Source organism: Miscanthus floridulus, chromosome 8 (genome assembly GCF_019320115.1).
Source record: "Miscanthus floridulus cultivar M001 chromosome 8, ASM1932011v1, whole genome shotgun sequence".
NCBI lineage: Eukaryota > Viridiplantae > Streptophyta > Magnoliopsida > Poales > Poaceae > Miscanthus > Miscanthus floridulus.
This window is the reverse complement of record NC_089587.1, coordinates 7,708,791-7,723,874: the sequence shown is the minus strand read 5'-3', so window position 1 is coordinate 7,723,874 and position 15,084 is coordinate 7,708,791. Positions and strand designations below refer to the sequence as shown.

General features: G+C 43.4%; 1 protein-coding gene across 3 annotated transcripts; it reads right to left on the bottom strand.

Moving 5' to 3' along the window:
• Window positions 1-163: 163 nt before the first annotated feature.
• On the bottom strand, window positions 164-4,276 carry LOC136471037 (cyclin-T1-1-like). Of its 3 annotated transcripts, none has more exons than XM_066468768.1 (6): window positions 3,807-4,276; window positions 3,511-3,592; window positions 2,090-2,224; window positions 1,820-1,998; window positions 1,575-1,723; window positions 164-1,463 (listed from the first exon to the last, which is right to left on the bottom strand). In XM_066468768.1, exons 1-6 carry the CDS (start codon window positions 4,001-4,003, stop codon window positions 547-549), a joined length of 1,659 nt encoding a protein of 552 aa, XP_066324865.1. In that variant the 5' UTR covers window positions 4,004-4,276; the 3' UTR covers window positions 164-546. The 3 variants fall into 3 exon arrangements, with proteins under 3 accessions (XP_066324865.1, XP_066324866.1, XP_066324867.1); XM_066468769.1 differs by having other exon boundaries at window positions 1,820-1,995; window positions 3,807-4,275; XM_066468770.1 differs by lacking the exons at window positions 3,511-3,592; window positions 3,807-4,276 and adding an exon at window positions 2,447-3,494.
• Between the last annotated feature and the right edge of the window lie 10,808 nt (window positions 4,277-15,084).

Genomic DNA, 15,084 nt, shown 5'->3' with positions numbered 1-15,084 from the left:
CTAGCTCTATGTTTTGAGTTGACTAAGTTGGTAATTATGTCGACGGCCAAAACACTATCAATCTCCTCGTTGAACATGAGAAGTTTCAAACGGATAGCAATTTTCACTGAGGCACTAAAAGGATAAACCAAAAATACCAACTGAGAAGTGAGAACTCGCAGGAAAGACAACCACAGTGTACATAGCATTGGACGATCTGAGAAAATGTAAACAGAATTAGAACACCGACCTAATATACACATGGACATTGCTACAAAATTATATATACACTACAAAATTTGTTTGAGCCACACAGCTCAGTCTAAAATAAAAGATGACACTAGGTGCCCAAAATCAGCTATCTCCATCACTATCCATTCGTTTCTATAAGACTAAATAGCCTTGTACATGGAGATAATATGGCATTTCAGTGCAAGCTGGGTGCATTTGATGTGCACGAGTAACTTAATTTACAGACACCACATTAGATACCTTTATCTCAAAGTAGCAGTCTAGTAGAGACCCGAGTCTCTGTATATACCAACTAAAAATGGCAACTCCTATGGCTCATCTTCTCTCGACCTTCTGTTTCTGCCGAGATGAAGTTGTTTCAAAAACAATTACACCACTAACTTGCTTCCAAGCGTTTGTATCAGACATATAAACTGGAGTTGGGAGCCCTCCAACCTCTTGAATTCTTCTCTTCTGTCTGGTCAGATTCTTGATCTCTGTTGCATTTGTATCCTTTGGTCCACTACGAACAAGGTAAGCAAGATCAGACTTCAGAGTTCTCTGATTAGACCGTTCTTCTAACCTCTGCTCCAAGTTATGATTTATGTGTCTTCGCCAATACAGATTCTCTTCATTCTTTCCTCGGTACCAATTCCCTTCTTTCCTTGGTGACCTGCCTGTGGAATCCTTGTTAAATGAACTGCTAGTAGTCACACAACTAGAAGCTTCTGTATTGCTATTGCTAAAACTTCTCCTTGAAGATTGTGTGTGCCTCAGAGCAGGAACTGGGGCGCTTACTAACCGCCGTCTATCCGTCGGAACTGGAGCTGTAGCCAGCTTGATCTGCTGTTTATCCATCGGAGTTGGAGCTGGCTTCATCTGCTGTTTATCCATTGGAGTTGGAGCTAGATTGCTCTGCTGTTTTTCCATTGGAGTTGGAATCGGCTTGATCTGATGTCTATACATTGGCGCTGGAGCTGCAGCCAGCTTGATCTGCTGTTTATCCATCGGAGTTGGAGCTAGATTGCTCTGTTGTTTATCCATTGGACTTGGAATCGGCTTGATCTGATGTCTATACATTGGAGCTGGAGTTGGAATCTGCTTGATCTGATGCTTATCCATTGGAGCTGGAGTTGGAGTCGGCTTGATCTGATGTTTATCCATTACACTTGAAGTTGGTACTGGCTTGATAACAGGACCCATGGAGCATGGGGCTCTTTTCTTAAATAACTGAAACATTTGCTGCACAACAACTGCAGATGTATTTGATTGTCAGACATGACAGGAAAGTGATGGTAGTGAGAATACATAACTGATATAGCTCAGTGAATGATAAAAAGAAAATAACTTCATCTGCTGTGTACCTTTCAACGGATCTAGAGCAACATCGAACACATGCCACCATATTATCTCATTCTGGGAAAGATCGACGTTGTGAAATTTGGCAGCAAGGCATAGTGATCCAGCAGCTATGTAGTGTGGTTTGAACTGCACAACTAAAGTAGTTGGAAGCCTGCATGTATAAGTGTCGAACCAACTCAGAGGGGAGAAAAAAACAAGATTGCCAATTCCAAGAAGAATGTTTAACAGAATAGCTCAAATAACTTACGTATCATTAATGAGACTCATGGCAGATTGTCTCAGTTCCTTATGGACGATCCCCAGTTTCTTCAGAGCAAACTTTAGTGGTTCATAAGGATGCTGTATATTGAAATCAAACCTAATGGTTGAAAGCAATAGTGTCTCCCCCACCAAAATCAGCGCTTTCTGCTTTGCAAAAACTTCCTGCTTCTCATTGGAAACAAAAGTTGCACAGTAAATAAGTCAATCAAACATCAGAAAAGCAAACAGGCCAAGTGTCAAGGAGAAAATTAGATACCTCCTGGTGGATTCTCTTAGCAGCATCAGGGTTTTTCTGGTACATTGTTTCATATGCCACAATGACCACGCGTTTTAATAAGCAAGGTGTGTCTTCCATCTTTGAAGCAAGAAATACACAAACAGTTGCAACAGTCTGAAAAACACAGAGGGTTGGTAAGTAATCTTCAACTGTTAGCAAACCAAGAGAACGGAGGAAATGGTAAAAAATTGTATTGCTGAAAATAGAGCACTCAAGTGTGTGCAGTATTTTAGGGGAGATATATTCATGGGCCAAAGAATAATATGTAGAGCCTAAATTCGATACAATTTACTACGAAGTAATTAGATAGTAGTACAACAAGTTGCTAATACTTACTGATACGAGTATTATTAGAAAGTGCTGCTTCAAGTTCGATAAAGTTGCTCCAAAAGAACCACACCTTCGTCCACGATTGCAATTTAGGTGCTCCGGGTAAATTGCTTTAACTAAAACTCACAACCAGACCCCTTATTTGTGAAGGTGAAACTGCTCGACTCCTCAGGAACGATTACAAACTCATGTTTCAGCTTTTCTTTTCTTTTTTTTAAAAAAAAGAAGCATCATGGCAGTTTATACCACCCGAGCGACCAGTACACCATTTAATGTGTACCCGAGTGAAGTACACACATGTGGACATATTTTACATGAAGCCACCTTGAATATATCTGTAGACCCACACTTGTGTGTTTTTCTTATGACACACACTACCCTCGACTAACCCCCACCAAAGGTACATAGTCAGGTAATGTTAGGGTGTGATAGCCATAACGAAAAATGTTTTCAAAGTATCTACACAAGAAAAAGAAATTAGTTAATCTCTCCGTGAAAATGAAGGGAAAAAGTTAGTTAGGGGCTCTGCTGGAAAATAATAGGCAAGTACAGGATTCATTTTACTGAAATGTGAAAGCTATTGCAGCGAAGGCCAAGCTTCTTATATATGAAAAAATATATTAAAATTGCTCCTTCGGTTACTCCAATCATTTAAGGATGCACTTATATATACATTATATATGGCAAGCAAATAGCTTAAGGATGAATGGTCATAATTCATTAGTGATAAAATAACGGTTTGACCCCTGAATTGGTGGATTCAGATAAGGCAAGTGCTATACATTCTCTACCAATCGTAATCTACATAAATCAGGTCATGTATATACAGGGGGGGCGGGCGGGGAGAAAATCACCCCTCTTTGCGGCTTTGCCGAGTGGTTACAGTATACCCTATGTTCATAAAGCAAAGGAACAATAATTAACAGTGCTTGTTTACTCCAGAGACCAATGTGCAGGATGCATATAAAACCTCTCAGAGGAATATTGGGTAGGTGCTGCCACGAGGGCAACAGGCAAGTAAGTAGGCATGCATTAAGCATTATTATATAATTATACTGCGCATATATTACCTGCCACTCGTTCTTGGCGTGAGACTGGCGGAGGTAGAAGCGGTGGCAGAGCATGATCGCCGTGGCGATTGTAATCTGCGGCCTGCAACGGCAGAAAGAGGGCCTCTTTGGTCAGTGAAAGACCGACAGAGCAGAGCACAATGCAATGCGGCTGTCGTCGGCATAATAATATCATCTAATAAAGTTCTAAACTACCAATAGCAGATTGAACCGAACGCAGCCAACCAACCAAAACCAGCGACCAAACCGCGATTGGGGAAAAAGGGGGAGAGAGGAGAGGCCGATCGATCACTCACAATTGGAGCCGGATGCAGACGTCGCGGATGAAGGAGCAGTAGGTGGCCCGGAGCTCGGCCTCCTTGGCCGCGCTGACGCCGTCCCGCCGCGACGGCGAGCCGCGCTCGATCTCCTCCCGGCTCACGTACCACGACGGGTACCGCTCGCCGCCGCACTCCCTCTCCTGCTCCTGCTCCTCTCCCCGCGCGGCGCCCATCGCTATCGCCGCCTCCGCCGCAAACACACACGGGTGAAGAAAGACCGAATTGAAAGACCGGACCTTGGCCGCCGGTAGTAGGAAAAAAGAAACAAGAGTCCCGGCGAGGGTTGACGGCGAGCCGAAAGCTTAAGGGCCAAGCAAGGCCCTCGGGATTGTTTGGTTGGGGGCAAGCAGCAAGGCAACCAAGGGAAGCGCCGAAGCGGAACCGGAAAGGGTGGGTGGGTGGGTGTTTTGGGGTTGGCTGGCGAACGGAACGGAGCGGGAGAGGCGGCGGAGGCGGAGGAGACTTGACTTGGCGGCTGCGCCACGCGGAGAGAGAGAGAGAGTCGCGGACGCGTACGGGGTGGCGGTGCGGTTCGCTCGAGGTGGAGCGGGGCCAGCGGAGCACGCGGATCGGAACGGCGGCCGTTGCTTGCCCAGCCCTTTCCTTGCGGTGCCAGTTCGGCTCCAAACCGGCACGTGTGTGAATACTTTCTGTGTATGGCGGGTGGGCCCGTCTTGGGGTTCGGCTGGACGGACGGACGGACACAACCTCGATGCCGTGTTGGATTAGATATTCTTATTCCTTTTTGGTTTACGGCACGCGCTGTGGACCTCGCGGAGCCAGCTCGACGTCCGCCCGTGACGTCACGCTTCTCGTAGCTGTCTCTGAAGTTGGATTTGCTTCTAGGATGAGAGGAACAGGATAGATCCACTCTAATTTTGTTTTATATGCTGGTTTCATCTCGGTGTTTACTCGGACGAATAGGGTATTTCGGTTTAAGAAGAGATCTTCTCACGTAGATCGAATAGGATATACGGAATACTTGCTGCACGTTTGGTCGGAGCGATGAAGATGAAGAGAATAACATCACTTTGTTGGACATCTGTTAGGTGGGGCACATATGTCATCCTCTATATACGGCTTCTTCCTTCAAAATATCAGATGCGCCATGGCTAAGTTTGCTTTGGGCGAGGCTTCGTCCACGTCACCGCCAAAGCTACGTCACCGCCAAAGCTGAGCTCGCGTCGACAGGGGCCGAGGTCGTCCATGTCGTCTTGGGGGCCCCTGGTTTATAGCAATCCAACTCGTCTTTACAAGTGCTATGAAGAAAACTATAACTCAACATAACCCAAACCCTAAGCAAGTGACAACCAAGAACTGTAAAAAGTCTTGGAGGGTGTATGCCCCTAATGGGCTCCAACATGATTCACGGGCCAACGGGCCCAAAATACAAAGAAGGAGATGCATCGTCTTGGCAGATTCTGGACATCCACTTGTTTCGATGATTCCTGTTTAGAAAGAGTTTTGACGTGAGACTGGTGGCATTGGAATAGTTATCTCTTTAGCTTCCCGTGCATACATAGAATGTAAAAATAGTCTGGTTGTCTCCTGGGCAACGCTTTTAACTAGGACTGCCCCTAAAATCCAAGATAGACTCCAACTTAAGTTGGATTAGTGGGTCTCTGTTATGACTTGTCCACGCTGATCCTCCAGGCCTTGTATATGGAGTGATGTCCTCATTAAATATTTTTCTCTGGGATATCCCTATTCGGTCCTAGAACCGAACACACCCTAAGGGCACCCTCAAAAGTATGTGTTAGTTATTAGCTCTAAGACAATTTCTCTAATGATATTACTTTAATACATAACTCATACTATAAATAGCCCAACATGATAGCCTTGTATAATTGTGGAGTGTGCACATGAGACTGACTCTTAATCAAGAGCTAGATTTTCTCTCTCGTTTATTAAAATATAAAATAATATACTTAGAATTAGCTCATGAGTTATCATTGGTGGTATCCTAACAATATATGTTAGCACTAGCTCTAAGGTAGCAAACGTTGAGGGGAGAGAGCAAGTTTTGTGAAACACGTGAGATTATCTCTTAGCTTTATATTAGCTTCTTTTTTTTTTTTGCACTGTTCAGCTAGCTCTAGGTTAGACTATCGGAGATGACCTTAACTATTAGAGACGACCTTAATAGTAAACACCGTTAGAGTAGAAAAATATAGCTATATCTATATCTATATCTATACCTAATATTAAAGAGCCAAAATTGCTCTCCCATTGTTTTGGTCCATCTTCTCCTGACTAACTCCGTGAATGTGAAACTATTTTTGTTCGTCTCTTTACAACTCTTCTGTCTTATATGACATATTGGATACATGTATTTAACGTAAACTAGATAGTTAGGAATTCTAATTCAAATAGATCCTTCCGATCCTAACTAATCTGAACAAGAATTCTAAAGCCAAACTCCTATTGAAACATGTAGTATGCTCCAATTCTAAATTCTAAATAGATCTACACACCGAGTCTTAGCTGTCCATATTTGATCCTAAAAAAAAAGACAATTAAATACTCTTGTGTGAGGAAAAACAAGTTTCATCTCGCAAAAAAAAGAGAGGAAAAAAACAAGTTTTAATAATGGAAAAAGCAATTCGTATATAATACTATAACAAGTATTGACGAGCCTGTATAAATATCGGACGCTACGGAGCAAATCAAAACTTCAAACGATTGCTTCTCCTCACGAAGACGACAATCTCACCTTGCAAAGGAGCAACTCGCCATTTAAACCAAAAAATATGCTACAAGCTGCAACCTATGGCTCTTAGGTTTTTTCTCTAGCCACGCTGTTATTTTTGTCAACTCCAGATATGTTCTATGACAAACTTTCCTTGAAGCCTGATAATAGACACAATGTTAAAAGAAGCCCCCACATCCACCGAGAGCGTCTAGAAGTTATGAAATTGATCGAAAAATACACTGTTGAATTTTATGATGACCTAACAGTCTAGATTTAATGATAAATGAGAGCAACTAAAAAAATAATATGTGCCATTAGATTTTATGAAGACCTAACTATCTACATTAAATAAATATTAGTTAGAACTAGAATTTATTAACTAGAAAAAAATCTCAATCGAGATAAGAAAAAAATGACTCTTATATACCTAATTAATGTATGTCTCACCATATGACGTGATGTTTTTTTATCAATATAGGAGTTCTAATCCGATTTCACGGTCTAATAAATACAATGCTCTCACACAAATAATATAATAAATGTATCTCTGCATCCCAAACACGGGCTGCCATGTAAAAAGGATAGAAGTTTTTCGTCATGATCATCGGTAGACAGATCAATCCTTAACACATCCGCATTTTTAATTTGCAAGAACACGTAGGTCTTTTCTTAGAGAGCACCAAGCATGTATTGAGTAGTGTATGTGATGTGTGTGAGTTGTGCTTTGATAGGCATGTTCCGAATATGCTCGGCCAGTCTCATCCGTGTTTAATGCGCGGTCACCATGGGTGCCCGCTTAAGTTCTTATACGATATGACAGTGCTCCCGGTATATTTAAAAAAAAGAAAGAGATCAATCTTGACATGTGGGCAATGCACACTCTACTGACTTAATTAGAGACTATAGTCATAATTTACTATAAACGTTTGATAGTTTTTTTTGTCTCTCATTACAACACACGTGCATGTTTGCTAGTGCATAATATAAAAGATAAAAGTTTCAGTTTTTTCCGGTGACCTATGAGATTTTTTTATCATGACTCATGAACTTTATATCTCTATCCTTCCAAAAGTCTACTTGTATTGAATGAAATAAAAATAATAATATCCTCACCCGCTACCTATAAAAAACCTATATACGGTTCCAAAAAATCTCATGGATTATTTTTTTTGAGGGGAGATCTCATCGACCCCTAATAATAGAAGGCAAAATTTTAGCCTCTTTTTGTCTGGACCGTTTTTCGTCTGGCCCATTCTATTCTGACCTAAGGGTCTGGCCCACTCACTCGCTTTTGTCTAGCCCAACCATCCGCCTCGCTCGCGTCCTGCTCGTCTGCGCCCCTGTTCTTCTCCTCGGCTCCTCGCATAGCGGCGGAGCGCATCGGACCCGACGGTTCACATCGTGCGACACCCGGGAGCCGACGGCACAGAAGAAAGGGAGAAAGCGACGGCCGGCGGCGCAGGGGATTTTTAAGTTTTTGCCATCGTTACGGATGGCACTCCTCCGTTTGCCAGTTTTATACGACCATCTACATATTTGCCACACAAAAACAGTAAAACTCCTAAATATTTGCCATTTTCGCTGACGTGGCACTCCACGTAGTCAGCCAGCGTGGCAGTGCTCTCAAGACCTTTGCTGCTTCTCTCTCCCTTCACTTGGTGACATGTGGGCCCCACCAGCCAGGTCCTCCTTCAACCACCCGCATCAGCCATCAACACGCAGGCTCATCCCTCTACGCCTCCTCGGTCATGGCCGGAGCAGCGAAGCATGTGCAGGCAAGGGCGTTCGTGCGTGCGGCCCATGGGGTGCATCTGTGCGTGCGATTGAGTTCGACATGAGCAGGAACGGAGGATAGGGTGGCTGCGGAGTCTGGTGCAATTTCGACATGGGTAGCGGCCGGCTGCGGAGACGGTAGACTCGGGAATGGCAGCGCGGGGAGGGTGGAGCAGCTCTGGCGGCCCTGGGAAGGGCTCCGCAACTGCAGCGGACTCTGTGGAGGCGCAGGGGGAGGTAGCACGATGGGCTGCATTCGGGTGGTGCGGGAGGCCTATGCGTCAGGCGGTGCTGGAGGGCGACACGGCGGGCTGTAGGCGAGAACGATGTGGGGGCTACGAAGCTCCGGCTCCGACGACCACCATCACTGGCATGCCCGCGAAGCTCCAGAGCTAGCTCAGATGTGGATGAAGGGTGCGGTGGCGTGCGGGAGGCCAATGCGCACACGGGCCTGACGACGCCGGAGTCGAGCACGACATAGGCGGCGAACGCGTTGTGCAGCGTGCGGAGTCTTGCCAGCGCGGGGCAGCAGCGGCGGTTTCTAGCGGCGGCGCCCGACAGCGCGGCCGTGTCTGCGAGTTGTGGTGGTTGGAGAGGTTGAAGGAGACCGCTGACCCTGGCATGGCGCGCAACGCCCTGGGCGGCCTCGGCGCGTGCGGATGCGCAATAAGTGGAGTGTGCTCGCCTCCTTGTGGAGGTCCCATCTTGTGGAGGTGGTGTTCCTCAAGGTGTTTCAGATGATGCACTGCTAGAATTTCTGAAATTGGTGGTGAACTACTACCGGGTGTTATGAGGTTCAGATGGTTAAAGCATTTGATGCAGTATTAATCAATTCAAGGAATAACCATTTTACGCTTCTGATGGAAAGTATCAAGTAAATAATAAAGTCTTAATTAAACCATAAGGACATAATTTTTTTGTTCTTTGTGTCGATTAATTTACATCTTGGATTCATTGTATAGTATGCTACCTATTACATGTGGAAGTTTCAGTCATATACATGACACTAGGTATCTGATAGTGGTAAAGGGGTGAATGGCCGTCTGCTAAAGGAGGCCTCGGACTTTGTAGGATTCCTAGTGCTTGGAGAATAAGGGGGACTTTATAATTGTAGGGAGGTGGCTAGAGATTCCTCAAAAGCACGAGGATGCTTTTGACTGCCATCCATCTTCCTATCGGCAACCACGGTCGCCCCAGTACACCTAATAATCTAGAGGATTTCCATGAGAGTCGAGGAGGTGGAGGGAGCAGTGCAGCAAGGGAAAAGAGGTGAGACTGTGAGAGGAGGGCGATGAGCAGTGCTGGTGGTTACTTCTTCCTCGGCAGCATGTCCCAGCATAGCAGCACCTCCCATGTACAGTTGTTGACGCCAACGTTTGCCAATCCCCAACTATGACTGTTTGTCGCTTTCTCCCCTCAATATGCTTTGCTTGCTTCTGCTTCTGCTCCTGCTTGACCCAATCTATCGATGAGTGTGATGCGTGTGCAGGTTGGTAGTTGTAATGAAATGTTTGGAATATTCTTAGTTTGGTAACTTCATAAGATTTGGGTAATTTACTTAAGACCCAATAATTAGATTTGCATTGTGCTGCGCATTGAAGAATGTCCCGCACAAGCATATTGTTGTGTCCTTTTGAAGATGTCATAAAAACTGCAAGAGTGCAGCTAACTTTCTGTTTTTCCAAAAATAAATTATGTGTTATTCTAAACGTTAAACGGTAAACAGTCGATCACCTACCGTTTAACCCATTATTCGGGCAAAATGGGTGTTTAAACGGGAAAACGGCCATTTAAACGGTCAAAACAACCGATTAAACGGAACGGTGTACCATCGTGTAGCGTTTAAATGGTGTGTAAACGGGCTAAATGGCCGTTTAGGCGAACAATGGCTTTTTCTTTTTGTTTAAAATTTTTCCATGTTCCAGTGGTTTTTTCGTTCATGCTTTTGTGTTCATTTTAATATTTCTATGTGTCTTTTTTTATCTTTCTTTTTTTAACCGCCAGGTTATCATATAATAGGTTATGTGTGTAAAGTTCATAAGCAGTACATCCCGTTGCAACGTAGGAACATATTTGCCAGTCGATTAATAATGCCTCGCTGGAGGAAAAAGGTACTGTAGAATAGAAGGAACGGAAATACCACGATGTCTTCGACTTTGAGTGCCGGATGGGTTTGGTTAGGCCTCTACAAGGCCCAGGGTCATGATGCCCTCAGGTCTGGGTTGGACCGAGCGTTCGTTCGATCGAGATGATATGGCCCAACGACGAAACGGCATTTTACTTTTTTTTTCCTCTCTCCCCCTTTTCTTGGAGGAAGCCACGACCGGCGGCGTCGCTGGGACGCCGAGTCGCCGACGCCGCCCAACACCCCGCTCCATCCCAGTCCATGTGGCCCTAGCCGTGGGCTAAGCATCACGCCACCCGCAGCTCGCCGAATCGAGCGTAGCGCCGGAGAAAACTGGACGCTAGCGCCGGCCTCCGTCCAAATCGAGCAGCGGCGCGCCCACATCGGGGCTCAGGCAGCGGCTCGGTCACATCGAGGAGAGGGCCACTGCCCACTGGGGGCGGCGCGGCGCCAAATCGAGGAGGGGTCGACAGGGCCTGGGCTTCCGGGCGGACGGCGCCGGTGCGCCGCGTGGGCGCGGCCAGGCGGCCAGCCGCAGCCGCTCCTGACCTCCTGCGCTGCTGCAACAGCACACGGGGCATGGCGCATGGCGGCACAAGTACAGCCGCACAGGCGCTAAGTGCCTGAGGCGCACGACAGTGATTAAAAAAAAACGTAATACAGCCAGTAGGTTGTTCCAGTACTTGAATCTTGCAATTCCGATTTTGCATAGTTCCATTCAATTCCGATTTTGCATAGTTCCATAGTTATTTGTTTGTGGCTTTGTAGCAACTAACAAGCAGTTTGTTTTACTTGTGTTTTATTCTGAATTTTGTAGACAGACCATTAGACAACGAAGAAGATAAATAAAGACACTGAAATCCTTTTCTGTCTTGCTCCTACACCTATTGTAGTATTGTACAACCAAGCCAACCTTCTGTTTCTGTATAAGCGAAATCAGAATTATAGTAGAAGAACCAGAATTAGTAGGAACGACATCTAGCAATGCAAATGTCGGTGCAACCGAAATCAGTAGGAATAAGATATATGATCCTAATGTACTAAATGATCCTCATGTTGTTCCACATTAAGTTTTACCGAGTTCGTTATACAATTATGCTTGGATTTGAGATATCTACTAAATTATGCATTTTATCCCTCACTTTTTGTGAACCAACAGTATGTGGGCCTGGTTTGGGTCGCTTAGGCGCTTAGGTAGTGGCCTTAGGTGTCAAGATTCACCAACTCCGCCATGGAGTGCATCCCTGCCATGTGAGAATTTTAGCATCTGTCAAGCTTCTAGGGTTGTGACGAATGTGCTATAGATGTCGATTAGGTGCTACCAAATATGCAGAATATGATGATCTGATTTTTTTTCTACAAGGATCGACATGATACTCATCTAATCTAACTTCCCGTTGCTGACAGGGCTGCCCTCTCGCCGGAGCCGGTGATACCCAGGCTCTGATTGGTTCCAGGTTACCCTAATTCCAGTGGCAAGCGATCATACTGCGAGGCTCCACTCAGCTTGAATAGTTGCTGATTTTGGCTTGTGCTCGTAGCCTTCTTTGCCGTGCCAAAGCTCAACCAAGATGTTCCCGTGGGAAATGGATGTTGATGGACAGTCGAGCGGACCTCTGGGACAGATGGAAGACCTGGTACTGTGCACCTTCAAAGCTTTTACTTGTGCTTAGTGAAATAGTGGAGTGAATATTGCTTTGCTGTTGCTGAATTTCCTTTTCGGTTGTCATGCTAATGGCTGCTGGTATTGCTAATTGAGTTGCTCAGTGAGGTATGAACTAATGCTATGCAGATAGTAGTTCCCGGAAGCTGTGATGCTATCGTTCTTCCCTATGTTTGGAATGTATATTTTGTTGTTCAATCAGACCATGATTCGTTTGTTATATAGAGTAGGTCATGATTGCTTGCAGGGTATGGAACGGTGTCACTGTGTCAGTTCACCACATTGGCTACTAGTTGTGTTGCTAACTTGTTATAGCATGAAGAAGCAATGCCTACATCAAACTGCAAGTTTTTTTTTGAATTATTTGGACATTGCCACCTTGTGATGGGGGATTGGAGAGATGAAAAGCCACACAAACAATGATCTCTTTGTTATACACGGGAATTCCATTTTCTGCAACCCATCCATTTTCTATTTTGGTTGAAGCTAGATTATTAGAATCAATAGCACACAGTGAAATGAAATATAGTTTTATTTATATTGCATCTTGCATTACATTTGTTCAATTGTTCTAGAATTAGATAATAAAAGGAAGAGTAAATTTATTGTTTATTGGTTCATTTCCAAACCAGCTCTTTTGTTTGTGAAATCAACTGCTTAATGCTACAATACATTTTTGTTGTGATCTTAAGTGTTCTTACGATTAATATCGAGCGCCAAAGTATTATGGTCGAACTAATATCTTCCTGTAGTGGATATGTTTACTAGGTATCTATTTTCGGTTAGGTTGGAGCTTTTTGTTGGCGTTATCAGTTGCCTAGGACCTAAAGAAACACCATGTGATAATGGTTGTAGCTTGTAAATTATGACCTAAGGTAATTTTGAACTCAACAAATGAAGAAAAAAAAATTCCTATCTATATGCCAAAATAATGGTGGATTGCTTTATGCGCTACTTTTGGCACTAGTCTTAGCAGACTCAGAGCTCTGCCACTGGTTTATACGTCACAGATGTTGCTATCCAACCTTGCTTCTTCTGGGATCAAAGTGTGTAGTGTGACAATCTTTTAAGTAGATGTATATTGTTCAAACATAAGAGAAATGTACTGCTGCTAACTTGGTAAGAATAGCATAGTCCAGTTAGTGCAGTAGTACTGCTGACTAACCTTTAGTCCATGTTTCCTTGCACAATTATGTTTGTCGTATAATATGGTCTATCAAACTGTTTTGCAGGAAAAAATTTCATCAGAGAATGAGAGTTGTGGCATTTGTAGAGACATCATCATCGACAGAGGAGTCTTGGATTGTTGCTCACACTGGTAGGTCTTCGATTGCATATTTGTAGTTTCTAGGATTTGATTCATCACCTCCTGTTAGTACATATTGCATTAAGTTCTTCAGGATCAACATTGTTTAACTACTTGGGGACTTGGAATATATATTATTGGCAGATCATATTCGATAATAAAATCTGTAGTCCTGATACCTAAGCTAAGCTTGTCATTCTCATTTGATCCTGCGCTGTCTGTGGCTATAATCCACCGTTACTTGCTTATTTCAGTTCTTTGTCTTGCCTATTACATTTGAAGGTCAAACACTTCAGTTCCAAATGATGTTCCTGTCTGCTAGAGTTGCATGCTCTTATTTTGGATTAGTAACCATTCATTCTATTCTCTTGGCACTTAATTTATGTAGCATAATATAAGAAGTTTAGAAAAGTACTTGCATCAGCATAAGTACCAATATAGCACTCCCTCCATTCCAAGTTATAAGACATTTTGGCTTTTCTAGATACATAGCTTTTGCTATGCACTTAGATATACACTATGTCTACATACATAGTAGAAGTAATGTATCTAGAAAAGCCAAAACATCATATAATTTGGAATGGAGGAAGTAATTTGTTTCCCAAATTTATGAAAATCCCTTTATAAACATCATATAATTGACTTGGGTAGAGGCAATAAAAGGAGACTTGAAAGGATGGAATATACCCAAAGACTTAGCCTTAGATAGGAGTGCTTGGAAGACAGCTATTCACGTGCCTGAACCTTGATTGCTTCTGCTGGGTTTCAACTCTAGCCTACCCCAACTTGTTTGGGACTTAAAGGCTTTGTTGTTGTTGTTGTTGTTGTTGCCTTTATAAACTGTAATGTGATGCATAGATATCTGAATTCTAAATGCCAGGTTTTGCTATACATGCATTGACAACTGGGCTGCCATCACAAATCGGTGCCCCCTTTGCAAAAGTGAATTCCAACACATAACATGCACTCCAGTAAGTAGCAAATATATTTTATTGCCAATCTTTCCTTTGCTGAATTCTCATAATACCTGTGGAAGAATTCTGTTGTAGAAAAGTTTATCTCAATGTCTCACCTTGGAAGGTAGAATTGCACTAATTGTTTGATATTGCTATTTTTTGGTTAAAAGGTATATGGCACAATTGGAGCTACCGACGAAGATGAATACTCTTTAACCAGGTATAGGCCAATAGCAGCATTTTTTTGTACTTCTGGTATGCGCACATGTTAGTCTAACACTAGTATCCTTAATTGTTTATGTTATATATTCTGCACTCCCCCTGTTTCCTCCTAAGTTCTTAGGCAGCCTATTTCTATCATATGTTTTTGCCTTTTATCTCAGGAGGTTGTGTTTTCATTATCAATAAAAATAGAGGATTGGTTTGAAGTTTTTGAATCACAATACCAGTGAAAGCTTGCCCTTATATCATTTCGAGCAAAGTAACAAAAAATGATATTTGAGTCACCTTACATGTGAAGCAGGAAATTTTTAAGATATACCTGGATGCCTGTGCGTATGCACATCATTTTCATGGGAATTCATGCCATACCATTTTTTCATAATGACTTGATTGTATATTTCTTAATTTATGATTCCTCCAACTTTTTTTTTCCCAACCAATGCTCTAATAAATAAAATTAAAACCATGGCATGCTTCTCGTTGTGCAGCTGTGATGATGATTGGTATGTGCAAGAGG

What these genes read in the sequence shown, in the direction of transcription:
- LOC136471037 (XM_066468768.1), bottom strand. Translation starts at nt 4,003, where the DNA reads ATGGGCGCCGCGCGGGGAGAGGAGCAGGAGCAGGAGAGGGAGTGCGGC. An exon ending in ACGCCAAGAACGAGTGGCAG is followed by an intron (nt 2,225 to 3,510) that starts GTAATATATGCG and finishes TGTGTTTTTCAG; the next exon opens with ACTGTTGCAACTGTTTGTGT. An exon ending in TGCTCTAGATCCGTTGAAAG is followed by an intron (nt 1,464 to 1,574) that starts GTACACAGCAGA and finishes ATACATCTGCAG; the next exon opens with TTGTTGTGCAGCAAATGTTT.